General features: G+C 40.4%; 1 protein-coding gene and 1 non-coding gene across 3 annotated transcripts; both read right to left on the reverse strand.

Moving 5' to 3' along the window:
• Nucleotides 1-365: 365 nt before the first annotated feature.
• DNAJC18 (DnaJ heat shock protein family (Hsp40) member C18) lies at nucleotides 366-27617 on the reverse strand. 2 transcript variants are annotated; one of them, XM_045507885.2, is made up of 8 exons: nucleotides 27460-27617; nucleotides 25599-25785; nucleotides 19122-19267; nucleotides 16651-16836; nucleotides 15823-15932; nucleotides 14704-14813; nucleotides 10739-10911; nucleotides 366-504 (listed from the first exon to the last, which is right to left on the reverse strand). In XM_045507885.2, the coding sequence occupies exons 1-8, from the start codon at nucleotides 27497-27499 to the stop codon at nucleotides 500-502; spliced, it is 957 nt and encodes a 318-aa protein (XP_045363841.1). In that variant the 5' UTR covers nucleotides 27500-27617; the 3' UTR covers nucleotides 366-499. The 2 variants fall into 2 exon arrangements, with proteins under 2 accessions (XP_045363841.1, XP_010970016.1); XM_010971714.3 differs by lacking the exon at nucleotides 366-504 and adding an exon at nucleotides 2458-5821.
• On the reverse strand, nucleotides 23512-23585 carry TRNAP-AGG (transfer RNA proline (anticodon AGG)). The gene has a single exon. It is a non-coding gene; the product is annotated as a tRNA-Pro (tRNA).
• Nucleotides 27618-27974: the final 357 nt, after the last annotated feature.

Below are 27974 nucleotides of genomic sequence, written 5' to 3' on the forward strand. Positions count from 1 at the left end.
ATTATCTATGGCTGCATTAACAAACCACCCAAAATTTACAGCTTAAAAACAAAATCACTTTGCTCAGGAATCTTCAGTCTGGGCAGGGTTCAATAGTGAAAGCTCATCTCTTCTCCATGTAGTATCAGCTAAGATGGGGGGAGGGGATAGAAGTTCCACTTCCAAGATGGCTCACTCACCAAACTAGCAAGTTGGTGCTGTCAGCTGGGAGCTCATCTGAGGCTGAGAACCAAGATTCTTGGTTCCTCTCCATGGGCTGCTTGGGCTTCCTCATAACATGGTGATTAGGTTCAAAAGAAAGCATCCAAAGTGATGAAATGGAAAATGCCAGTTTCTTAAGGCCTTGGTCAAGGAACTACAGAGTCCAGATTCAGGCAGAGAGGACACATCCTACCTTTTGATGGGAATAATTTCAAAGAATTTGAGCTTCCAGAGGAAGTCCTGACAGGTGGCATGTCATTTCCTTCAAGCTTCAGCTCAGATAAAACCAGACTGGAACTCAATCTAATGGGGAAGACATAATAAATAAACACCTGAATAAATCCCAATTTAAATCATTATTCAAATAAATAGCATTAGAGCTATGACAGGTGTAAGAAAGAGAGAAATTAGAGTAATTTAAAAGGATATTTAGCCCACTCTGGGGTGTCAGGGAAGGCTGTAAGGAAGTGATGTTGGAGCTGAAACCTATTAAAATAACCAGGAGACACTTAGCAAAGGGGGTAGGGGCTGGTGAGTGGCAAAGGGTCCCAGAAAGAGGAAACAGTATGTACAAAGTCTCTCAGAAAAAAGAAAAAAAGTCCCTCAGTCAAAAGGGTTGGCTGAGTGTAGTAACTAAAAAGCTAGCATGGCAGAAAAGAAAAAGATGTACAGGGCAGGCAGGGGTAGAGGCCAGAAACTTGGTAAAGCCTTGTGAAGCATTAGGCCATGCTAAAGACTTTGCTGACTTTTATTCTGGAGGCAAAAGAAAGGTACTGAAATATTTTAAGCAATAGGGTGACATTCTATAATTTATGCTTTGAAAAGATCTCTCTGGTTGCAACAAGGTGTACAGATCAGAGGGGGCCTTGAGTAGATACATGGAGACAAGTTAGGCAAGCTGCAGTGGCTTTTGTCAGAGAAAGTGGATGGTAGTTTGGGAGTCAGATGGTGTCAGAGGAGATGAAGAAAGAAGATGGATTTAGGATATTCTGGAGGTAAAACTGATAGAATTTAACATTGGAGAAGATATTGGGAAAAGGGAGCCGAGGTGTTTTAGTTGTCTGTTGCTACAAACTACCACAAAATGCAATGGCTTAAAACAGCAACCATTGTATTATTTGCTCATGATTCTGCCGCTTGAACCAGGCATGGCGAGGCAGCTCATTTCTGCTGTGATCATCAGCCGGGGTGGAATAATCAGTTTGGCTCAGATTATGTGTCTGGGTTCAGTTCTTGCTGCCAGCTCAGTTGTTTGGTTCTCCTCTGCATGGCTTCTCCACGTGGTTAGCTTAGTGGTCTCGGGTGGTGGGATTTACATGGCAGCTGGCTTCCCCTAAGTGTAAAAATGGAAGCTGCTAGTTTTGCCACATTCTCTTGGTTAAAGATCAAAAGCCAGTCCAGATCAGAAAGGGGACTACACAAGGCCATGAATATTAGGTGTGGTCCATTGGGGGCACCAAACTAAGTCTACCATACAAAGTCTCCTGGGTTTCTGACTTTCAGACGTGGCTGAATGATGGTGCTATTTATGGAAATGGGAGCATTCTAACAGAGTTGCTTCCATCTCCACTGGAAAAAAAAATCACTGCACTCTGTATGGATGATTATATTTCAAGTCTCTCCTCCTCAGAACTGCTTTCACTGATCCTTTATCCTGAATTAAATCCCTTTGTTACAGATTCTCAAGGTTCTCTTGGTCTCCCCTTTGATAATCATTCCACTGGGAAGCATTGCCTAAAGTTGCCTTCTCCATTAGATGTGAATTCCAGAAGCCTGGGTGCTGAATCTCAGTTGTTTCCTGAACTCCCCACCCCCAAAATTCAGCCCACCATCATAAGTTCTCCATCTTTGCTGAATTGAATTTCATCTCAATCTCTCTTCAAAATGGAGAGCCAACTGAACAAAGTACTGTATTTCTAAACCAAGACTGCTAAATGTGGGCCATTAAGAAAGCTAGCAAGGAACTGGGATAATACCTGATTACCTGATTTGCAGATGCTAAATAGATGTTATGTGTACATTGGCTGTAATATGCTGCACCTGCTGTTATCTGATGGAAAACAAATATAGAACAGGTGATGCCACCAATGCTATCTATTGTTCTAAACACCAATAATTCCACTGATGAATGAGGAAACACTGAAGCAGAGGTCATCAGCTTTTCTAGTCCTAAGTGGCTCAAGGGAGCCAGGCAAAATGCAGTACTCAAGGGTGCCATGGGCAAAAGTAAAAGAACAAAGGAAAAATATAAAGCCATTCTTTTTATATAAAATCATTTAATTTCTTTCTCTGGTAAAATACACTCAATCCAGATGCAGTGGATCAGGTGACCAGATTTTTTCAGGAGTCTTACTCCACCAGGAGCTGATTCCATCTGTGTCAAACCTGGCTCTGGTCACAGAACATTCACATCTTTAATTCCAAATACTGAATGTGATGTAAATGATGTAATCAATATCTAACACATGAGTATATAGTTACTTGGTGGTCACTGCACGAGGTATCAATAATGCAGGCTCAAAAAATTAGATGTATAGTAACTTGGCCCTTTCCGAAAATAAACATATTAGGACACTAAGCTTACACCTTAAATAAATCCAAAATAAATACTAAGTAAGTGCTAGCTCCTGTGAGGAACATTGCATGCAGACAATGAACTCACATGTGTGGCCATTCGTAATACAAAGCCCTGGAATCCCAACAGTGCCTCCTCACAAAGCCAGTCCTGATGTGTAAGGATGTACATGAGAATAACACACAGCTTGGCCTGGCTGCTGGATTCCACGTTCCAGTGGGATTTGGAGTTCAAGCGTAATTTCTAATAGTTTCCAACAGAAAGCAGAGCAGTGGCATTTTCTTACTGGTCACTTCTCCCAAGCTGTGAAGCCTGGATCTGATCAAGGAAGTTCAGAAGTCTTCTGGTTTGAGTAGATGAACCCCAGGGCTGTTAACCTGGGGACACGGATTCCTTCAAGCTGCAGCGTCCTTTGTGATGGGAAGGGTTTCCTTCCTCCCCTCCTCACTGCTGATCACACAGTGCACAGAGCACCTTCATTCCATGAATGAGAGCTTCACTTTCTGCTTGAGCCTCAAGCCCTGTTTCTGAGCCCCACTCCCATCACATCTCCAGTCTGCCTTCGTGCTCACAGAAATAGTCTAGAGCTGCACGCCAGGTTCTGATCCAAGAATAAGACATACCTAAAGAGTTTATAAATGATAAAGAACCTTCCAAATGATGTAGGCAAGAGGAAAATGCTTATTTTACCACCATGCACACAACCCATCTAAAATGCAACCCAGGAAATTATAGTTTAACAATATTCTGGACAGTACCAAATAGATTAAACTATCCTTCAACCTAAAGCAAATACCATTCCCTTGAGGAAAACCAGATGTGAGTGTTGTAGTCTATTAGGTAATAAATAAAACAGTACCATCAGTGCTATAAAAACAGACAACAGACCTGACATTTAATGGAGTGAGTTAGCATTGCCTCTATTTAGTATTATCACAGATAACTCATCTCTGCCAGGAAATCCATAAAATGTGTGACTTTGCTATTCATGGCCATCTAGAACAGGGTCTTTTTACCTGTCAAATCAGTTTAATTATGGCCCATTTTCTAGCAGAGGTTGGGGTTGGGGAGAGGAGAGCTTTGATTTCCCTGTGTATGGGAAAACAACTTTCACAGCCTATTTGGCTCACAGGTACACTTTACAGTGTAAATCCCCTTGGTTACTCAGAGGGGATCAAGGAAGCTCCCCCACCCCAAACTAGGATAGACCCAGCTGGGTGATGAAATCTGGCCATCTCTGGAACTGCTCTCCCTCCCTACAGCTGAGCAGGTATCCCCTACCAGCCACCAAAGCCCCACTCTTCACCTCTGAACCCATCTCCTGACCCTGTAGGATGCCCACACGTTGAGTCATGCTAGACATGTCTGCCTAAATCATGGCTATGCATCTGAAAGAAAAATCTCTACTTTGGAAATTAGTTTTAGTGTAGACTCTCCTTCCAACAGGAACTTTTCTTCTATCCTGAAGAAAACACAGAATGTAGACTAGAGTCACATACTGACCCTTCCAGGTTCAGATTCATGATAAAATCTGGGCAGCTCAATCCTGGTAGCTCAACTCCACAGCAAGGCCCAGAACCACATAGTCCAGGTAACAACTTACCTCTTCCTTGTCACCAGTGGGAAGAGCTGCCTGCTTTTGTTCTGTGTACAGAATTGGTGTAGAGAGGTGTCCCGAGTGGATGCAGGACTGCCACAGAAAGGATGCTGGGTCCGGTGGTGGGGAGGGGCATCCTTGGGAGATTGTGCTTTACCAACATGGCTAGAATTACCTGAGAAATGGGAATGACCACACACTTCCTACTTGATAATCAGCCTACCATCTAGCTTTGCCACAACCAATTGTATGACTCAAGTCAACCATGCATTCTCTCTGGACCAATGTTCTCATTCCATAGCAGGCACTCAACAAATGTTGACTACATGAAAAAGCATCTCATATCACAAACTACAGGGAACTGGTTAAACAAAGTGACTGCTGGGGCCAAGGCCAGACCCCCAGAACCACAGAAAGTCTTTCCCCTCTACCTTGAGGCTTGAGCAAACAGCCCAGCTAGCTGGCAATGCCTCCTCTTAGGTCTGACCACCGTACCTCCGTGGGGTGAAGGGACTCAGCCCGTGTGTGATGCTGCAAAGGGAAATGACAAAAAGAACATTCTCTGGGTTCTATGATGGACTAGGGAAACTGCACTGATCAGATGAGAGTCAGCCTTGCATTTTACCTTTAACCCTGGCCCCTGCTTCCATGTGTCCATTGAACTGTTTCACTCAATAGCTCTTAATTTCTGTACCCTTTACAAGAGGGAGTATTAAGGAAGTAAAAGAAACTCAAATCAGGCTGTTTGCTAATGCTAGTAATGCTGAACAGAGATTAGGCAAATAGAAAACTGTGGACTACAACAGTTTACATTTCTCCACATTCCCCTCAGAAAATAGAAAGCCGAGTTGGGAGCATGTTCCAATGGCTGAATCCTGGGGGGAGATGATGACTCTGATGAAGTGAGAGGTATAATTCTTGGTGCACATGTTAAACCACCAATATGAAGCTGCTTTGGCTAAGCCTAGGAATGACTGGTTATTGAGACTTCACTGAAGAAGGAAGAAAACATGAATCTGCTCTGGGGTGCCCTGAACTATGTTCCCAGAGTCAGGGTAGGAGTGGAGCAGGGGGCTGAATCTAACGCTCTGCCGTTCAATCAGCTTAGATGGACTGTTCCTGGCCCCTGGAGCCAATCCCCAGGAAGGATTCTGTGATGATAAGTCTGGCTCCATGCTGAAGCGCCTCCAACTCTGCCCACCAAACAAAGCTAGCAAATTGTAAAATGTTCATCATTTCCTAATTTTGTGTTATAAAATGGAATTAGGAACATAAACAGTAACAAGTAGCAAAACCCCGAGCCTGCGTAGGACAAGCATCCTCTCAGCCACCTCTGCGTAGGCCAATAAGTTTGGAAAGTTTTTCACAGTTTTCAAGTTTCAGCGACTCTGCTTTCTGTTTCAATCGTTCATCTCTGTATAATCCTGCCAAATTGGTCAACTCCGACTCTGAAAGATAAAAGAGGTAACCAATTCATCAAGAGAGGTGAGCTCCTTTGTTTCATCTCAGTACTTCTGGAATCAAAGCTTCTTTTACTTTAATGTTTTTTCTTTCAATTAAATTTAAGAAACACTCATTTACTCAAGAAACACATATCGGGCAGCTACACCACACCAGGTGCTGAGGATTAAGGGACACTTGTGATCCTGGAGTCCCACAGTAACGGGCTCTATTACAAAAGCACCAGACTTAGTTCTTATCAATAGAACATTTGGCACCAGATTTAGGAAACCTGCACGTGTGCAGTAACAGGAGACTCTGTTTCAGGGCATTTCTGTGAATGGTATTCAGATGGCAGTTGGGAGTGAATGGAGTCCAATGGCCTGTTCCTGTCATCTGAAACAAAGATAGCTGCTTCACTCTTCCCCTGCCTCGCCGGACTGTAACTCATACACGCTGACTGACACACAGCCTACCTCTGCTGGGCATGCCCTCTCCAGAAGGCCAGGTTGCTGGTGGCTTTCTTCATCCCTTCACCACATGCAAGGTCCCTAATTCAAAGGCCAAAGGCAGCTGAGCTCTTTTAAAAGTGAAATCATCTGGATCCAGTGACCTCTGTCTCCTTGACGAAATGTATTTCATTTTCTCTTCGTGGTAGAGAAGGTCATTCTATTTTTAACCAGAATATAATCTCTGCTGTCTTCCCCAACTCAACAGTGGTTTGGCTGCCTCTATTTTTTACTCTTTTGTATGATTTCAGAGACATACTTAGGAAGTAACGCCTGAAAAGCACCTCCAGAGACGTGCTGTGTATTAACAGGATGGCGGGCTTGGAGGGGCTACGTGGCTTCTGAAAGCCTCTGACAGCAGGGAGCTACTCAATGTTTAAAGGGTCATACTTGTGAAAATGCTATTTTAATCATTCTGAAATATGTCTATCCATTCTTAATCATTTTACTGACAGATTTTGTTTTTCTTGGTGGAACGAGTGGCACCTGTCTGATTAATCAGCAAACTGCCTGGAAACAGGAATTAATACTTAGCCAGGAGGAATATTGGGCATTGGTTTCTGAATAAGTTTCCATCAACACAAAAACACTGGCATTTCTGCTCACAATGATTCTCTTTACACCAAGTAATGCCCAAAGTACAGATTAAGTGTATGACTCCAAGGTGAGGGGTGGGAATGCATGAAAACCCACCCTCTACAATGGAGGCTCAGAGCCTGGGCACTGGCCCAGCAGTCGCTTGGCAAGCAGCAGGTCTCCCAGGCTCCAGAACAATGTGCCCTCACTCCGTGGCGTGGGGCCTGCGGTGCCTGCCAGCCAGAGCTTGCCTTGGCACAGGCATCCTCGCAGGTGATGCAGCTTCATGGAGGATCATGTGCCTCACCCAAATGAAAGCCCTCTGCTCCTTCCTTCAGCCCAGAGTGCGGCTCTATTTCTCTGGCTTCTCTGGCATGTGGGAAACCTCTTCAGTAGGGCTCTGTGAAATCAGTCTATGCCTTTTGTCCTCTGGGGTCACAGTGACACCAGTATATACAGCACATTTTGTGGCTCTGCTTTTCCTTGAAATGATTTCCTTAGGTTTTGTTTACTGATCTTATCCAAATGTCTCATTGCCTGAAATCTCATTCCAGAAAACATTAAGGCTAGTGATTCTTACTATCTTCTACACTAACAATCACTGTAATAAGCTTATAAAAGAGAACTGCACATCCATGAATGCTTCTCACAACATCACTTGCTTTTCATAAAGTTCACTGAAACCAGGTTTCAATGCTCCAGAGGCTGAGACCCCCTGCTCCAGAGCAATGACCTTGTACAACGACAGTGTTGCAAGGAACCATGTCCCCATGACCACGCTTGGAGAAACCTCTCTCCAAACTGCCAGTGAATCATTTTGTACTTCAATGAACAAAAGGTCAAATCAATGAATATGTTACTTTTCACAAGTTCTGTTAATGTTCAATAACTTCTAAGAAAAAAGATCTTTGGCAGGAACAGGATCAAGAGAACAACATCTCTGCAAAATGTTTCCCTTGCCCTGAATGCCGGTATAATGGATGGACAGAGCACTGAGCCTTCAGGGTAAACTGACTCAGGCAAATTACCAACAGAGGCAAGTCTCAGAGCCTCTCCTAAAAACACTCTGCACAAGAACTCAGATTGGAGTCCTGACAGCTGGAAGACCCCAACAGATCCCAACCACTCTCAGGATCCAGGCCCATGAGACAGTGCAGCATCCAGTCTAGTCAGGCCAAGCAAGGAAGGACTGGACTCCACCAGGAGTCAGCCACTTACTACATGCCAGACACCATACTAAGTGTTACACTCATACCATCTTCTATAATCCATACAACTTTTCTGGGAGGAAGTACATTTTATCCCCATTTCAAAGCCTAAGCTCCTACCCACTCTACTACCCTGCTCCAGGGTGTGGAAAGAAGTTCTCCTCTGCCAGGCAGGGCTGGGATCTCAGTTCAGCTCACCCAGGTCAGGAGGCAGTTCCTGCCTGCTACTTTGGTCCATCCCAGCCCAGTGGCATGGCCACTTCCCCTGGCACCAGGCTTATTATCTAGATGCGTCTGTGAAGGAGTAAACAGGGCAATTAGTGTTCATAGTAAGGGATTACTCAGAAATTCACTCCAATGAACCATTCTAAGAGCAGAGAAAAGAAATTAACAAAGGATTTAAAAAGACAATGGTTAACTCTGCTAAAAACAGTTTCCATTCGGTATTTTGCCAAGAGTGAACTTTGTTCTCAAGTGGATTTATTTTTACAACCTCCAAGTGCTAAATTTAACCTTGTTGGCTGCACTTGCTGCTGGATCCGGAGGGCAGATGCTGCTTGTTCTCAAATGGCACTTGGGTTGTGGGGAGGCTTCAGACAGCCACCAACCTTAAATGCCAGAAATAGATTTTTAAGGGGTGTGTGCTGATAACCCGCAGTTTGGAACTTGCCGGTACATGCATCACGCTCACCCACTGGATCTGTTTATACCCGGAGAGTGCCAAAGCCCTGAAACTAGGCTTCATAAGGATGAGGACAAAAGCCTAGAAGTCACCTTACGTGTAATCCTTACCATGAGCTCGTTGCATAGTTCCAGCAGGTGTGTGTAAGTGTGTTTGAAGAATGTGAAATGCATATTTTAATTGATTTCTTGCAGAAAGCAACAAATTAAAAACCTCAGGGCCTAAAACGATGCTGACTTTTATGACTGTGCCCTTCACCTGATTTGGATCAAGGCCTTCACCTGATTATAATGCCTTTTAGTCCAAGGCCTTAATCTGGCTCCAAAACTCTTTCCTGATTTTTGAAACTTGTAAAACCTAGTTCAATAATGGGGGTAGGCTCTCTTTTGGCAGAGAGGAGGATATAGCTAAGTGGTTAGAGTACATGCTTAGTGCATGAGATCCTGGGTTCAATCCCCAGCACCGCCATTAAAGTAACTAAGTAAATAAACCTAATTACCCATCCCCCCAAAAAACAAAAACAAACAACCCCATAAACAATGCGGTAGGAACTCTGTTTTTTTTTTCCCCAATAAAAAATCAACTTCCTCCTCCTGCTGAATTCCCCCTTAGATCCCAGAGTCATTGCCCACAAAGCTCCTAATGCACCTGAGAGGTCAGCTGGGCTCTGCCCTACAGAAGCAGAGGGCAGAGACAAGGTCCCTCAGGGCCAGGGTTAGGACACTGGCCCTGCTCTCTGATTCTTAATGCTCAGCATTTTCAGTTTTCCAGTCCTTAGAATCTTCTTTTCAAAAGACATTTGTTGAGCACCTGTTCTGAAGCAAGGACAGTGCCAAGGGCCTGGGCCACAACATTAGTAAGACATGGTTCTTGTCCTCAGAGAGCCCAGAATCCAGCAGGGAGACTGTCATGTGGCTACAGAACACTAACACTGTGAGGGTGGTACTGTGTTAACAGGATGAGCAAAGTGCTTTAAAAACACAGAGGAAGGAGAGATTAACTAGGGGGTGGGGTTGATGGGTCAGTGAGGGCTTAGCAGCTCTATGACTGAAGATCTAAATTTATCAGACACTGTTAGATGTTTATAATACCCAGTAATAAGCTATGAGTTAAAAATGAGTTTGCTTTTTAAAAATTACCCAAGCCAAGTTTTATACGATAATTAACAGACGTATGTGTGTGATGTGTGTGGAATTCAAGTGGGATGAAAAGTAAGCCTGTTGGCTGAGAGACAGGGTTGCCCTTGCTACCAGCACTCCCCACTAACACTCACTGGAGTTGTAAGCCAAGTGGCAACACTGTCACCCCCACTGTCTCCAGAGAGAGAAACAGAGTGGAAGGCCTACTTCAGGGAGGGTCATTTTTGTTCTGTGTGGCCACAGCTACCTGGAGAGGAAGAGAAGGGGCACATTAACTCAATACCAACAACATATTAAACTGTTTAGGCTGGATCAGTTAGATTTCCCTCCAGGGAATGTGGAATTAAGAAACTTTGGACTAAACCAGCTAACTGTTTAAAGAGGGAGCTTGGGATGTACAAACGGGCCAATAACTGGTGGGGCTGGGGATGTTGGGAGAGTGACTAGGAGGGTAGCAACCAAAATAAACCATAGCAAATCAAGGTGGTGAAGGAAGAGAGCTTGAAGAAGCAAAGGAAAGCAGATGGCAGAGAGAGGAAAGAGTGCAGATAGGCAGAGAGAGGTAGAGACTAAGAGACAGACAGGCAGATAGGCAACTAGTGCTGCCTTGTTCCTAAGATTTCCAAGTTCTGGCCAAGTGTATACTGTCAATAATTTTTTTTTTTTGTAGTATCCTGAAAGGGCCTCTGTCCTCTCCCTGTTCATGTAAACAAGTGCAACTCAAACAAGGAGAGAGGAAGGATCAGGAAGCTGGGGATGCCTCAGGTTGGAAGCATGGCCATCAGCTAAAGCTCCTTTCAGAGCATCTTACTTTGTTGTTTTTCCTTCCAACAAGTGGTCTGGATGTAATCAATGTAATCCTTCTCTATCGTCTTCTCCAGGTCACGCAGAGATGCTCCTCTGTAGGCCTTGTCAAAGTTTTTATCCACAAAGTAAGGCACCTGTAGGTTCTGGGTTTCTCTAGAAATGGTGTAGCCCAAGGTCCTGAAACAAGGAGAGGGGTGCTCAGGTAAGCTTGTTACATTTGGCAGTATCACTCTCAGCACTGTCCTCACAGACATCATCACAATCACCCCTTCATAAGGCAGATGCAGATACCATTTTCTAATACATCTAACATTTATTATTTCCCAAGCAAAGCAGTAAGTGTAAGGTAATGATTGTCGATATTACATGAGCATGTTCAAACTAGATCCAGCCTCAACATATTTTACTTTATTCCCTTAAAGGATTTACCTCTCTCTCTATTTTTTTTTTTAATTTAAGGCAACCATTATGATGGTTTATTTTACATATACTGTGAAATTATTACTACAATAGGTTCTGCTAACATCCATCTTGTATGGATACCATAAAAAGAAAACAGAAAAGAATAAAGGAAAAATAATTTCTCCTTGTGATGAGAATTCTAAGAATTCACCCTCTGAACAACTTTCCTATCATTTCCTAGCATACAGCAGTGTTAACTATAGTTATCATGTTGTATATCCCTTGTACTTATTCATCTTATAACTGTTAGTTTTTAACTTTGACCACCTTCCTCTGATTCTCCCTCCCTCTCCCCTCCACCTTTGGTAACCACAAGTCTGATCTTCTCATCTCTTTTTCTATGAGTTTGGGGTTTTTTTGTTTTTTTGTTTTTTGTTTCCCAGATTATACATATAAGTGAGATCTTACAATATTTGTCTTTCTCTGTCTGACTTATTTCACTTAGGATAATGCCATCAATGTTGTCACAAATGGTAGGATTGCTTCATTTTTTATGGCTGGATAATATTCCCTTGAGTATACATACCACAACTTCTTCATCCATTCATCCACTGATGGACACTGAGGTTGTTTCCATGTCTTGGCTATCGTAAGTAATGCTGGTAGAACATGAGGGCGCAGATACCTGGATTCACCTCTCTTACATTGCTTTCTATGCTAAAAGTAGAATGCTGAATGCTTAAAAAAATAATTATATATTGTGTAGGACCTAGCATGGCACTTGGAATAGAGTAGGCTATTGGTAAATGCTAGTTGAATGAAATGATTGTTACAGTAAACTATTTACAAATAACCAGATAGCTCACAGCAACTTAGTTCCAATTTTTAGGACATGATAAAAAGTACTTCACACATAGCTGCTAGGTGAGAACTGCAAAAAAAAACTCAGATAAAAAGATTTCAGTGATACTTCCAGGCTAACTCTCTGTGGGTCTGAGATATCCAATGGTATCCGGTGCTCAGAAACAAACAAGTCTGGGTTAACTAAAGTCTAACCATAAGGAAGCATAGAAGGGAGCTCAAATTCAAGTTAAAGCAGAGTGAGAGTAATGTGCAAAATCCAAGCTGATTTTGTTCAGACTAGAAAAATTCCATCCTAAATGAGTTATATTTGACCTTCTCCCAGCCTTCTTTGATCTCTCGGCTTAGGGATCTTGCTGAATGTCTAAGAACATAGGCCATGACTGCTCTCATCTGCCTCTGGGAAGCTGTTAGCAGGGCAGGTTCCTGCCTGTCCCACTGGTTGACAAGAAAGGAGGTAGCAGTAGCCTATGGAGAAACATGGAAGTCAAGAAATAGAGGGAATCACAAGATATCTTTCCATTTCTTTGTATCATCTTCAATTTCCTTCATCAGTGTTTTACAGTTTTCAGAGTACAGGTAACTTCCTTCATTAAGTTTATTTCTAGGTATTTTGTTGTTTCTGATGCAATGTAAATGTTTATGCTAGTTATAAAATTCTGGTTTTTGAAGTGAAAAAAAAAAGTGAATGAAGGGCCGCAAAAGGCAAAATATCCTTCTTTTTTATGGTTGAGTTGTATTCTATTACATATATATGCTACATCTTCTGTATCCATTCACCTATTGATGTGCACTTAGGATGCTTCCATATCTTGGCAATTATAAATAATGTTGCTGTTAATAGCGGGGTGTATATATCTTTTTGAATTAATGTTTTTGTTTTTCTCGAATATATGCCCAAGAGTGGAATTCCTGGGCCATATGGTGGTTCTATTTTTTGGTTTTTGAGAAACCTCCATACTGCTTTCCACAGTGGCTGCACCAATTTACATTCCCACTAACAGTGTACAAGTCTCCACATCCTTGCCAACATTTGTTATTTGTGTTCTTTTTGATGATGGCCATTCTGACAGGTGTGAGATGATATCTCATTGTGATTTTGATTTCATTTCTCTGATATGAGTGATGCTGAGCAACTTTTCATGTTCCTGTTGGCCATCTGCATTTCCTCTTTTGTCTGTTCAGTTTTTCTGTGCATATTTTAAATGGCTTGGTTGGTTGGTTGGTTGCTTTTTAATTGAACTACAGTTGACTTAAAACATTGTATTAGTTTCTGGTGTACAGCATGGATGGACTTGGAGGGCATTATGCTAACTGAAATAAATCTGACAGAGAAAGACAAATATTGTAAGACATCACTTACATGTAGAGTCTAAAAAAATACAACAAACTAGTGAATATAACAGAAAAGAAACAGATCACAGATGTAGAGAAGGAACTAGTGGCTACCAGTGGGGAGAGGGAAAGGGAAGGGGCTGATGGAGGTGGAGGATTAAGGGGTACAAACTATCAGGTATAAAATAAGCTACAAGGATGTATTGTACAACATCGGGAATATAGGCAATATTTTCTAATAACTATAAATGGAGTATAACCTTTAAAAAATTGTGAATCACTATATTGTACACCTATAACATATAATATTGTATATCAACTATATTCCAATTTAAAAAATATGATATTGTAAAATAAATATATAAATAAATCTTAAAAAAAAAAAGAAATAGAGGTAATCAAGCCAGCATGACCTGATAGCAAACTCTCTCTGAGTTTCAGCTTTCCTCTGTACAAAATGAAGATACTGATCTAGAATGACAGTCTTCAGTCTATAGTGATCACCAACAAGAGCTCTTCCTGCCCCATGGACTCCACACGTGGAAACGTTTTTGTTTACTAAACTATAATAGTAACTAATGACTTATTTCTCATTGTTAAATTAAAAAAATAATCCAGGGATTCTCAAACCTTAGTATGGACCAGAATTATCTGGAGGGCTTGTTAACAACTCATATTGCTGGAATCAGAGTTTCTGATTCAATAGATATGGAGAGAAGACTAAGAGTCTGCATTTCTAATATGTTGCCAGTTAATGCTGATGATGTTGGTCTAGGGACCAAACTTTGAGAACTGAATTAAGTGAAGTAATTAATTGAAGAAATCTAAAAATTCCTATCAGACCTCATATTTTCCATGCAATACAAACTTTATAATGAATTTCTATATTTTCAGCAAAAGCAAAGAAATGAGATACTATGGCTTGACTATGTAGCCTTACTGTGAATAAATGTCCCATTCTTGCAATTTTTAAATTGGAAATATCACTGGATCCTAGTTACTCTGTTCTCAGATTCACAGGGGTCCAGCAATACTATCACAAGCTCAGTAAGGTCCTTTCTGACTCTAACATGGTGTGATAAGGATTTACTCTGAACCTAGAGTTATTCTATTACTCCTTCAGAAACCAGCTGTTGCTGTTCTGCAGCTGACCGAATGATGTCGCTGCAGAACAAAACAATCCATGGCCTGAGTGTACAGGAAACTGCCTACAGTATTTCTGAGTTTGTATTATTACTATCCAGCTGCTCCTTGAAACACAAAATCAGTGTTTTCTACAACAAAAGGTGAAATGAAATGTTAATAATGTACTAGCAAAACATTCAAGTCTTTCACCAGATTATTAAGAAGATTTATAAATATTTGACTTACGATTTATAGAATAGACTATATGGGGGATTAGCAGCTAGCAGCTGAGTAATGACAGATATAATCACAATCACCAGAACTGGAAGTAACTGAATAAATGCAGAATATGTAGTCTGAAAAAGAAAAAGTATTTGGTGTTAAGTGTTCATCAATATACAGTTTACTGAAAATAGGATTGTTTTTCCAAAGAAAATACACATTACCAATGCATTGCACATAGCCTGAGGCTTTTCTGGGAAGGCGTACTTTCTGCTGAGAAGTACCAGACAACTCTGTTCCATCTACTGAGAAGGCAGAAGGAGGCCCGCCCACAACCTGGATTGACACCCAGTAATCCTTCTGCAGCCTTCTTTTCTAAGAACAATGAAGCAGACACCCGTGGGTGAGTCTGCCCAGACTGTGACTCTCACAAGATCATGTCATATTATGTAACTCTGTCACCCTGGCCATACCTGAAAGGACTGTGGGGGCATCTAGGGAACATCTAATGGTAGCAGGGATAATCACATTCTCCCTCCTAAGAATCTGGGATGGAGATTCATCACCATTCACTGCTAGGCAGTCACTTGAAGAAAGGACACATACTCGGAGGCACTGTGGACTGGCCATTTGCAAGGGGAAGTAGAACAAGCCAGGCTGCTTAGAGAAGACAAAGCAGATGCAGAGAGGCAGGAAAACTGCAGACAGTCTGGCCCCAAGAGTCGTGGAGAGCACAGCTGTGGGGGTGCCTCACAGCACTGCAGTTCCTGGTTCCTGTCTGTCATGAGGCCCAACGTGCTTCCTGCCTTTGAGCTTCATGAGACTCCCTTGATCCCTTCCCTTAAACCCCCTTTAGTTTTGAATATTTTGAAAGGGCTTCCTATTCTCTGCAGTTAAGAAAACCTTGGTTAAGACAGCCCCACAGGGGAACAGATATTCTGGGACAGTTATCAAAGAATGGGAAGAGGGGTACCATTCTGGTCTATTTGGACCAATTACCCACCTCTTCTTACCATGCCTCTGCTTTCCTAAAGCACCTGTTAGCAACGTATCTCACAGTAAACTTCTAAAACCTGATAATACTCCATGACCAGCTCAGTACAAATGTTTATGGACAGCAGTTGTCCTGTCCCTTCCAGGTACCTGAGGTTTATCTTCTTCCTCTTCCTTCCGTGTCTGTGTCCTCTCATGTCGGTGCCGCCGGCGGTAATAGTGGGTGTCATCTGTCACGTTTGAAAACATATGAATATTTCCTGAAGAAAGAAGAACACTTAGTATGCGACAGGGCGAACACCCCTTCCTTGCTTTTTCCAAAGTCCTTGCTCCCAGTTAGGTTCTATATAGGTCAAGTATTCTCCCATTATACCCAATAGGAAAATAAGACAGTAGGTACGCCAAGTGAACCAGCAGGAAGTAGAATGTACTTAGCTCTCTTGCCTTGATTTAAATAGTCTTTTGTAACTAGTGAGTGAGAGAATCTCAAAAGAGCATTTGGGTCATGAATCCTGTCTGACATGCTCATGTCTGCCTCCTTGACCAGTATTAGATTATGTCACTAATATCTTTAATGGCAACTCATAAAATTCAGTTTACTTCCTAGGCATTTAATTTTCCCAACTTCCAACTTTCTGGGAGTACTTTTCTAACCTTTATCTTTATATGGTTGCTATTTTGATGATACAGGCATTTTGCTTCTAATTTATAAAGCACTTAAAAATATCTAATCCTCACAGCAGCCCTCTGAGGTTGGTATTATCAACCCCATTTTTCAGGTAAGGAAGTAGGATCAGAGGGACTAAGTGATTTGATCAAAATCATGCATAGCTGGAGACTGAAGACTTGCCTTAAATCTCAGCTCATCTGATTCCGAAGTCTTGCTGTTTCCACCATACCACAGTGCCTTTATTCAGATCCTCAAATAGATCCTCAAAGTATATACAACTTTTTAAATGATAATTTTGGAATACTAACCAGTAGGAAAATGTCCTCCAAAGAAGACATTGAATAGCTCTTCTGGAGTGATGTCAGCCTCGAAGTCCCTATAATAATTATAAGGTCTGGCTCGAGGAGCAGTGAAAGTCACCTGTTCATCTCCATATTCATCATAGCGGAGTCTCTTATCAGGATTGCTCAGAACTGCAAAGGCATTTCCTATCGCTGCAACAAAAACAAAAAGCAAGTGAGTACATAGTCTGCTGTAGCTGAGGGTGATCACAGTAGTAGCATGAAGAGCCCAAAGTTGACTGGTGCTAGACAAGTTCATAGTGGCCCAAGAAGAGGTGCTTTGGCCTAGAAAGTGCTTGGCCTTGAAATTTACCATGGTCTAGTCTGATAAGCCAGAAACAACTCTGGATTCAAGATGAACTAAGAACTACTGTTTTCAGTCATCAAAAATGTATTTTTATTTCACTTGAGAGCAACAATTTATGGCTGGAAACAGGTCATACATAAGTAGTGGTATTCTAACACGCAGTCACAATCTCCTGAACAAAACAGTCAGTAAAAATCCTCCTGATTGGCTAAAAGCAAAGTCCTTACTCATCAGTCTTATTTCAGCTTGCCTTAGAAAATGGTTTTTAGAAATTAAGAGATGTATCTCTAATGTCTCAAGGAGGGGTCAAAGACTGAATAGATTACATATGCTTACCATCACTTCTCCTCCCTATGCATAAATGTGCAAACTTTGTCCAATGTTATTTAAGCATACAATCAGTACAACCAATTGAAGAAATGTTGAAAAAAATCTTTTAAGACACCGGTGCCCCACTACCTTTAATTCAGTCAATGCTATCAGAAGCAGTCAGAAAGATCATTTTTTTATGATTGTCTAGCTAGGTATCTGGATTAAATGTTTGTAGCAATAAAACAGTTAAGCAGAAAAAAATAAAGAGAAAAACCTAAACAGAGCTGCTTAAATATTCACATCCCTTGAAATCTGGCAGATTCTCAGAGAAATGCCATTAGTCTGTGAAATATGATACATGAAGGTCTGAAGAGAATGTGGGTTATCTATTTGTTTCCTTGTAGAAAGTGTGGGGGGAACTGGATTCACAGTGGCACATTAACAAAGGTAGAGTGTCCTCTGAGGTAAATGCTGACTTTAAAAAATTTCTCAGATCTATCATTTTTTACTTTTTCCTTTGAAAAATTTTAAATCTACAGAAAAGTTGAAAAAATAGTACAATAAACACTTTTACCTATATTCATAGGGAATTGTTAGCATTTTATTTTCCTCAACTCTCTACACATACATACCTATGTATATGTTATTCTTTTTTTTTTTTTGCTGAACCATTTGAAAGTAGGCTGCAGACATGACATTTTACCCCTAAATATTTCAGCATATATCTCCTAAGAAGAAAGTCATTCTAAGTCACAATACTATTACCACAGCTAAGAAAATTAACATCAATTTATAATCACCTAGTGAATCTGTGCAAGGTTCATGCATTGCATTTGGTTTCATATCCCTTTAATTTAATTTAGAATAGACTCCCCACCTTTTTTGCTTTTTATTATTTTGAAATTTTTTGAAGAGCAGGTCAGTGTTCTTTGTAGAATGTCCCATATTTTGATTGTTTCCTTTTTATTAGTTTCAGGTCAAACATTTTGGCAAGAATACTACATGGATGCTATACCACATAATGTTAGGTTGTTCTAATATTGGTGATACTAAGTTGGATCACTTAGTTAAAGTGGTGACAGCTAGTTATCTTTATTATAAAGGAATTTTCCCCCTTTGTAATCAGTAAGTATTCTGTGGGGTGATACTTTGACATTATGCGAATATTCTACTCAACAAACTATCACTCAAAGGTTATAGCATACACTGATAATCCCTGCTTGAATCAGTGACTTCCCTGGGGGTGAAGCTCTTAAGTAAGATTTTTATGTGTTAAATCCAAAATATTTTTTAAGAATATATTTCTTAACATATGGAAATCAATGGAAAAAATATTTGATCTATAACTAAGGTTTTGCTCTTTAATAAATGCTTTATAAAACTCTTTCTTTTGAACATATTAATAACAGAAGTTTCATGAACAAAGAGTTCCATGGTCAAAGAAGTTTGGAAATGCAATATAGGCTCTACTTGCAAGCGGCCACCAGCCTCTAAGTTCCACAAGAGGAATCATATCTGTTTTATTCACTGTGGCACCTGGCGCATAGATCATCAGTAAATATTTGCTGTTATCAATGAATGAATGGTTCCAGAAGGTATTATAAAGAAACCAAATATGTTTTCCAAAACAAATTAAGGTAAGTGAATGAAAACAGAAGAGAACTATACTGATAATCACTGTTTAAGAGGTGTAGCAGGAAAACAAAACAAAACACCCTGCTTGTGGCCTTATAAAACAATTTTAGGGGAGGCTGAAAACAACCTGCTGTGAACAAACACCACAAGAAGGGCAGAATTAAGCATCAGTTTAGGATCAGACCTTTGAAAGCATCTGTTGCTCCAGGAGCACAGTTCTTGTCAGGATGAAATTTCAGGGCAAGTTTTCGGTAAGCTTTCTTAAGTTCTTCATCACTGGCATTTCGTGAAACTCCCAGAATTTCATAGTAATTTCTGCATTTCTTGATTCTAAAAACACAAATCAGAAACACTTTTTGTATGTCTACAAAGGCCCCTTTTGTGCAATTAACTGCAGAAGAGTACGTCGATCCTCTCTCTAATCTCCCAAAACAAACCTAAAAGAAAACTGGTGAACACATTAATGAAACATTCAATTCATTAACAATGTCCTCCTCCCACTGAGTGAATAATTCCTTTCAAAATATTTTTTTACATCTGATATTTTATTCTTTCTATATTCTTGTAAGTGGATAGAATAAGTATCCTAATTCTTCTACTAAGGCCCAGGCTAAGGTCCTCAGAGTTGAACCACAGGATAGTAACGCCAAAAGAAATACCCTAACCACCCCCCCCTCTTTTTTTTTCCTTTTCCTCCCTCTCTATCCTTTTTTCTTTATGGTCATCTTTTGAAACTTTGTTTTAAAAAGTTAATATATTCGCATGGTGGAAGAAAAATATCCAGTAGTACTAAACTATATACAGTGAAAAATCTTCCTGCTTCCCCATTCCCTGTCCCCCAATTTCCTACTCCAAGGATAACCACTGTTAGAAATTTTCTGTGAATCCTATGTACAAAGAGAACACATGTATAGAGACCTCACCATTTTTTTCTTACCTAAATGGAAGCATATTACAATCATCCTTCTACATCTTGCTTTTTTTTAACTAACAATTTATCCTGGTGATTGATTCATGACTTATATGAGAAGCTTGTATATGAGAAGTATAGGGATAATAGTTTAGACCACCAGAGTGGCAGTTCTGAACTTTTTGATCTAAGTCTTTAATACTCTTTTTTTTAATTGCAGCATAGTTGATTTACAGTGTTGTGTTTGTTTCAGGTATACAGCAAAATGATTCAGTTACACACACACACACACACACACACACACACACAAATATACTTTTTCAGATTCTTTTCCATTATAGGTATTACAAGATATTGAATATAGTTCTCTGTGCTATACAGTAGGTCCTTGTTATTTTGTTGTTTATCTATTTTTTTATCTAGTACTGTGCATCTGTTAATCCTAAACTCCTAATTTATCCCCCCTCCTCTTTCCTCTTTGGTAACTATAAGTTTGTTTTCTATGCCTGTGAGTCTGTTTAAGAAGGCTTTTATACTCTTAAATATTACTGAAGACCCCAGAAAGGCTTTTGTTTATGTGAGTTATAGCTATCAATATTTACTATACTAGAAATGAAAACAAAAAATTTTAAACACAGGGTGATATAATTGCATGTCATATAGCCTTTCAAAAATTCCACTGTATAACCCTGAAGGAATGAGAGTGAAAAAGGCAAATAATGTATTTATATTATTATGAAAAGTTTTAAACTTGCACACCACCCCTGCTCTCCCAAAAGGATCTTTGGGATTTCCAAACTATACTTTGAGAATGGCTGGACTAGAGCATGAACTCTGGAGTCAAGATGCTTCGGATGGGATCTCATCTTGCTGTGCACTTACTTCTGTGCCTTAGTGTTATCTTCTGAAATAGGCTAATAAAGCACACCTGTATTTCACAGAACTGTTATGACTAAGTGAAGTATTCATTAAAATGCTTGATAGCATCTGACATGATGTAAATATTGGCTATTATTAAAAATCTACCACATTCTTTTTAAAAAGCTGAATATTATTGAATTTTATGGATGTATGTACATTCCCTACTGATGGGCATTTAAAGTATCTGCAGCTTTTTGCTACCACACAATTGAGTTAGGCAGGGAGAGGCCCAGAGCCTGCTGAGGAGTTCACAGCAAGTCAGTAATACCGGCTGGACTATAACGTCAGTCAGGGCCATTCCCTAAGAGCTGCCAGTGGGGATCATATGGCTCCCCACCCTAGCTTCCGATCCCTGCTTCCATGGTAGATACTCTCCTGCCTCTCTTTTTCATACATTTATATTTGTTTACTAACAGCTTCACTGAGATAAAATTCACATATCACAAAGTTCACTTTTTTAAAATTTTAAGATGAATAAAATTGTCATTAAGGCATTTTAGCAAAACTGTCATGCAGACAAATTCTGCACTCAGAATACCTGAATTAGAATTCCAGCTCTTTCACTAACTTTAACAAAGTTCACTTTTTTCCAAATTGAGGAATAGTTGATAGTTGACTCTTTTAAAATGTGTGATTCAGTGTTATGTTTTTTTTTTGTTGTTGTATATTCACAGAGTTGTGCACCCATCACTACTAATTCCAGAACATTTTCATCACCCCAAAAAGAAACCCCATACTCATTAGCAATCACTCCTCATCCCTCTGCTCCCCAAACCCTGGCAGTCACTAATTTTTCTGTCTCTATATATTTGCCTATTCTGGACATTTCATATAAAAAGAATTATATAATATCAGGCCTTTTGTGTTTGGTTTCTTGTACTAACACTATATTTTCAAGATTCATTCATGTTGCAGCATATATCAGTACTTCATTACTTTTTATTACCAAAAAATGTTCATTGTACAGATATTCCCCATTTTGTTTATCCAATTATCAGTTAATGGACATCTGGGTTGTTTCTATTTGGGGGCTCTTATGAAAAATGCTATATATGAACATTCATGTACAAGTTTTTGTCTGGAAGTATGTTTTTATTTCTCTTGGTATATATCTAGGAGTGGATGGCTATGTCATATGCTATGTCTAACCTTCTGAGGAACTCCCATACTGTTTTCCAAACTGGCTGCAGCATTTTTCATCCCTACCAGCAATATAGAAGGGCAATTTCTCCATGTCCTCACCAACACTTGTTATTGTCCATCTTTTTGATTATAGACATCTTAGTGAGTACGAGGTAGTATGGTATCTCATTCTGGTTTTGATTTGCATTCCTCTAATGACTAATGATATTGAGCAAACTCTTCGTATGCTTATTGGCCATTTGTATATCTTTGAAGGAATGCCAGTTCAGATTCTTTGTCCATTTTTCAATTGGTTTACTGTCATTTTATTGTTGAGTTGTAAGAGAATTTTGTATGTTTTAGATACAAATCCCTTATCAGATACATAATTTGAAAATATTTTCTCCCATTTTGTGGATTGATTTTTCACCTTCTTTATGGTATCTTTTGAAGTGCAAAAGTTTCTAATTTTGATGAAGTCCAATTTACCTATTTTTTCTTTTGTCATTTGTGCTTTGGGTGTCAACAAAAAATCATTACCTAATCCAACATCATGAAGAGTTACATTTATGTTTTCTTCTAAGAGTGTTACAGTTTTAGCTCTTGCATTTAGGTCTTACGTTAGGTCTTTGAATTAATTTTTGTGTTTGTGTGAGGAAGGGAACCAAGTTCATTCTTTTGCATGGGGATATCCTGTTGTTCCAACATTTGTTAAAGACTATCCTTCCCCCATTAAATTGTCTTGGCACACTTGTCAAAAATCAATTAACCATAAACATAAGGGTTTGTTTCTGGACTCTCAATTGTATACTATTGATCTACCTGTCTATTCTATGCTAGTGCACACTATCTTTATTACTGCAGCTTTGTATTAAGTTTTGAAATCGGAATGTGTGAGTCTTCAAACTTTGTCCTTCTTTTTCAAGACCGTTTTGATAACTAAAATCAGGAGTGAAATAGGGCATAGTTATTTTAGTATTCTCCTGATTTTATTTATTTTAGTATTCTCCTTTTCTTTGCTTGGTCGGTCTAGTTAAATGTTTGTCAATTTTGTTGATATTTTCAAAAATCAGTGGGAGAGGATATAGCTCAAGTGCTAAAGCACATGCTTAGGTCCTCGGTTCAATCCCTGGTACCCCCTCTAAAAATGAATAAATAAATATACACCCCCTCCACCTCCAAAAAACCTGATTTTTGGTTTTGTTGATTTTGTCTATTGTTTTTCTATCCTCTATTTCATTTATTTCCATGCCATATTATTTCCTTCATTCTGCTTCTTTGAATTTAGTTTGTTCTTCTTTTTCTATAGAATTAGGTTATTGATTTGAGATTTTTTTAAAAAATATAAACATTTACAGCATTTAAAGCTATAAATTTCCTTTTAAGCATTGCTTTAGCTGCATCTTATATGTTTTGGTATGTTGTGTTTTCATTTTAATCCATCTCAAAGTATTTTCTAATTTTCCTTGTGATGTCTTCTTTGACCTATTTGTTATTTAGGAATAATATGTTGCTTAATTGTCACATATTTGTGAATTTCCCAAATTTCTTTCTTTAAAAAAAAATTTATTAATTTCATTGAGGGGGGAGGTAATTTGATTGATTGATTGATTGACTGAAATGGAGGTACTGGGGATTGAACCCAGGACCTCCTGCATCCTAAGCATGCACTCTAACCACTGAGCTATACCCTCCCCCTCTCCAAATTTCCTTCTGTTGTTAATTGCTAAGAACATACAATGTTTGATTATTTTATTTTATTTTATTTTATTTATTTTTTAGTTGAAGTATAGTCAGTTTACAATGTTGTGTCAATTTCTGGTGTACAACATAATGTTTCAGTCATACATATACATACATATATTCCTTTTCATATTCTTTTTCATTATAGGTTACTATAAGATATTGAATATAGTTCCCTGTGCTATACAGTACAAACTTGCTGTTTATCTATTTTATATATAATAGTCAGCATCTGCAAATATCAAACTCCCAATTTATCCGTTCCCACCCCCTTTCCCCCCGGTAACCTTAAATTTGTTTTCTGTGTCTGTTAGTCTGTCTCTGTTCTGTAAATAAGTTCATTTGTATCTTTGCTTTCAGATTTCACATATAAGTGATATCATATGGTATTTTTCTTTCTCTTTCTGGCTTACTTCACTAAGAATGACAATCTTCAGGTCCATCCATGTTGCTGCAAATGGCAATATTTTATTCTTTTTTTGTGGTTGAGTAGTATTTCACTGTATAAATATACCACAACTTCTTTACCCAGTCATCTGTCAGTGGACATTTAGGCTGTTTCCATGTCTTGGTTATTGTAAATAGCGCTGCTATGAACACTGGGGTACATGTATGTTTTTGAATTAGAGTTCCCTCTGGATATATGCCCAGGAGTGGGATTGCTGGATCATATGGTAAATCTATTTTTAGTTTTTTAAAATATACTCTTTGTTTGTTTGTTTGGTTGGTTTTTTTGTGGGGGAGAAATTAGGTTTATTTATTTATTTTTTTAATATAGGTACTGGGGATTGAACCCGGACCTTGTGCATGTTAGGCATGCACTCTACCACTAAGCTATACCTTCCCCTCTATTTTTAGTTTTTTAAGGAATCTCTATACTATTTTCCATAATGGCTGCACCAAACTACATTCCCAACAACAGTGTAGAAGGGTTTCCTTTTCTCTACACCCTCTCCAGCATTTATCGTTCGTGGACTTTTGAATGATAGCCATTATAACTGGTGTGAGGTGATACCTCACTGCAGTTTTGACTGCATTTCTCTGATAATTAGTGATATTGAGCACTTTTTCATGTGCCTATTGGCCATTTGTATGTCTTCACTAGAGAATTGCTTGTTTAGGTCTACTGCCCATTTTTGGATTGGGCTGTTTGTTTTTTCGTTATTAAGCTGTATGAGTTATCTGTATATTCTGGAAATTAAGCCCTTGTTAGTTGCATCGTTTGCAAATATTTTCTCCCATTCCGTAGGTTGTTTTTTGTTTTGTTTATTGTTTCCTTTGCTGTGCAAAACTTATACATTAGGTCCCATTTGTTTGTTTTTGCTTTTATTTCTATTGCCTGGGTAGCCTGCTCTGGGAGGACATTGCTAAGATTTATGTCAGAGAATGTTTTGCCTATGTTCTCTTCCAGGAGATTTAAGATGTCCTGTGTTATGTTTAAGTCTTTAAGCCATTTTGAGCTTATTTTTGTGTATGGTGTGAGGAAGTGTTCTAACTTCGTTGATTGACATGCTATTGTCCAGCCTTCCCAACACCACTTGCTGCAGAGACTATCTTTTTTCCATGTATACTGCTGCCTCCTTTGTCGAAGATTAATAGTGCTTGATTTTAATCCTTTCAAATTTATTGAGTCATGTTTTATGGCCTAACATATGGTTTATCTTGGAGAGAATTCCATGCATACTTGAGAAGAATGTGTGTTCTGCTGTTTTGGGTAGAATGTTGTACAGATGTCTATTATGTCAAAATGGTTTTCCCTGTCTTTCTTACAACAGAAGCAGGGCAGTGACCTCAGATTATGCCCTAATATTCCACTTCCACCTAGCCTTGCCTCTGAGGCCAAGAAGCTATTGTGCTTCAGTAATAATAATAAAAAATAGTAATAGCGGTCAATCCTTACATAGCATATTGTCTGTGCCAGGCACTCTACATAAATTCTCTTATTTAATCCCACCACAGGCTCACCTTTGTACCCCAAGCAGCTGCTCTTCAGTATAAGTGGTGTTCCCTTCACCCTGCCAGGTCTGATTCCACTCATTCTCAGACTTCTTTTCCTTTTGTGCCTTCATGCAGTTACAGCAACCACAGGGGTCATGGCTTTCAGGAGGTCTGTCTTCTGGGTATTTGTTTCTTCTAACTGCATCGATGTAAGCTGCAAAGCAACAGCACAATGAGGCCTCGTGTTGACCTGCAAATCAACTTTACTACTGGCCTTAGCCAACTGGGAGGCTGCTTGTAGGCATGAGCAAGTGAGTGTGAGGGCCAGGCTACTGACGTCATCTGACTTTTAAGCATCCATACAAAGCTGAACAAACATCTTCCTTGAGAAAACAATACAGAAAATACACAGGCAACCATGAAGAACTTATAACGCCAGAAACATGAAGCATAATAATGTCCACCATACCTACAGTGGTCAGTGAGCAAGTGATCACGACAGAGCCAGTAAAGGGTTCAAGAGGTACCTGGCCAATACCTTGCCTTTACGGCAGCACAGGGGAAGCCTATTTCTTTGTGGTCCATGTTCAGAAGTGAATTGATTATAACACATTTTTTGTTGCAGTATCTCCCACTACTAAGATTTACAGCAGAGTTGATGTCAACTTTTTAAACTCACAGTTATAGAATTAATACCTACAAGACATCTGGCTGGACAGATCAAGCAGATTTATGGGTAAGACTTACTCCTGACCACAAAGACGTTATAGTTTAAAGGGAGAGGTTTTAACTAATCACAATGCATGCAGAATGCAGAGGGTCACAGCAATCTAGTTAAGGAAGGCACAGTACTCCTGTCCTGTCTGGAGGATCTGGGAAGAACTTTAAAAACATCTTTCTCCTGCGTAACATCTCTTAGGGACTACCCACTGCTTCCTGTTCAGATTTCTTATCATGGGCCCAGCCTGCGGCTCCAGCCTCATCTCTCACCACAAGCTCCTTTGCAGTCTATGCTCTAGATCACACCAACTCCTTTCAGATCAGCAAAGCTTTCTCTTTTCTCTGTGTCTTTGCATATACTGTTCTTTCTGCCTGCAAAACCTCCTCTAAGTAGGCCTGGCTAACTCCAACGCATCCTTCATGTCACCATATGTAACACTTTCTCCACGAGGCACCCTCTGACACCCAGACTGTGTTGAGTGCCTTGTCAGTATGTTTCCCAAACATATGACCTTGCTGTGTAGCACAGGACTTATTGGCCGTTCTGTAATTGACTGCTTAGCTGCCAAACTCCTTCGGTAGACTGAGAGTTCTGTGGGATCAGAGACCCGTGTCTTCAAATCTCTGCTGCATGATCAGCATAATAAAGGGTACCCAATAGGTATTGGATCAGTACTCTTTGCCTGACTGTAGGATGGAAAAGGCCGGCCTATGCGTCCTGATGTTGGCTGCAGGGACAAGACCAAACTGAGGCCGAGGTTGAGGCGGCCCAGTTTGGAGGCGATGATAAGGACGCGGTAAACAAACTGCAGGAGACCGCACCACCATGCTAACCCTGGGGCGGGCGGGGCCTGCCCGCTGAGGGCCCTGGGCGGGGCACGGGCCGGGGCGGGGCTGGGGGCCGGAGGCAACAAGTCGTCACGGGTGACTCTGAGTACCGGGCAGGGTCCTCAGCTTGCGCCAGTACTCCTGGTTTCCGGATCCCGACCGCCTGCCCTGGGCTGTCCCCCACCTCTCCAGGAACCCTACTCAGGCCCAGCATCTTCTCATAGGCCTCCATCCTTCATCTTAGGCCCAGGATCTCAGCCCTTTCAGGAGCCGCCAGGAGCCGCATCCCAGATTTCTCTCTGACCCTGCCCTGTCCCACCCTCCGGTCAGGATCTGGTACCTTCCGTCCAACGCTCCCCGCTGCCCAGAGTCGCTGCCATATCGGTTCCCAGTCAGCAGATCTGGCGAGCCTCCCCCGCGTCCGAGGCTGAGAGAGAGAAGGGGCCAAAAAAAAAAAAAAAAAAAAAAGAAAACAAAAAAAACCGCGGAGCATGCTGGTCATTGTAGTCCAAGCTATAGTATATGCGGGCCATTGGACTACAATTCCCGACAGGCGCCGCGCGAGGGGTCGCACAAGCGGTGGTGTAAAGGGGCGCGACCCTTGGAAAGAAGGCCTGTGGAAGTGTGTTGCTGACAGTTAACTGCTGCGCGACCAGCGGCTCACAGCCTGAAACTGGCAACAGGGGGCTGCGCTTTTCCTCATCTGTAGAGTGGAGATCGTAACTTCGGCCTCGCCTAACACTTGGGATGTTCAAGGAGGTGCTATCAGATCCTGCCTAGGAAAGATTTTGCAAACTACGGGCTAGAGGGTGAGAGTGTGACTATTTTTCTCCTCACGGGTGTCCTAATTAAATA

The sequence above is a fragment of the Camelus bactrianus genome, chromosome 3, assembly GCF_048773025.1.
Source record: "Camelus bactrianus isolate YW-2024 breed Bactrian camel chromosome 3, ASM4877302v1, whole genome shotgun sequence".
NCBI classification, from domain to species: Eukaryota; Metazoa; Chordata; class Mammalia; order Artiodactyla; family Camelidae; genus Camelus; species Camelus bactrianus.

Excerpts from the sequence above, each read along its gene's own strand:
- DNAJC18 (XM_010971714.3), bottom strand. The coding sequence starts at position 27,499 with ATGGCAGCGACTCTGGGCAGCGGGGAGCGTTGGACGGAAG. Across the intron at positions 25,786-27,459 it reads CGGGGAGCGTTGGACGGAAG|CTTACATCGATGCAGTTAGA; the intron begins GTACCAGATCCT and ends GTTGCTTTGCAG. Across the intron at positions 16,837-19,121 it reads AGCAACAGATGCTTTCAAAG|CGATAGGAAATGCCTTTGCA; the intron begins GTCTGATCCTAA and ends TTTTTGTTGCAG.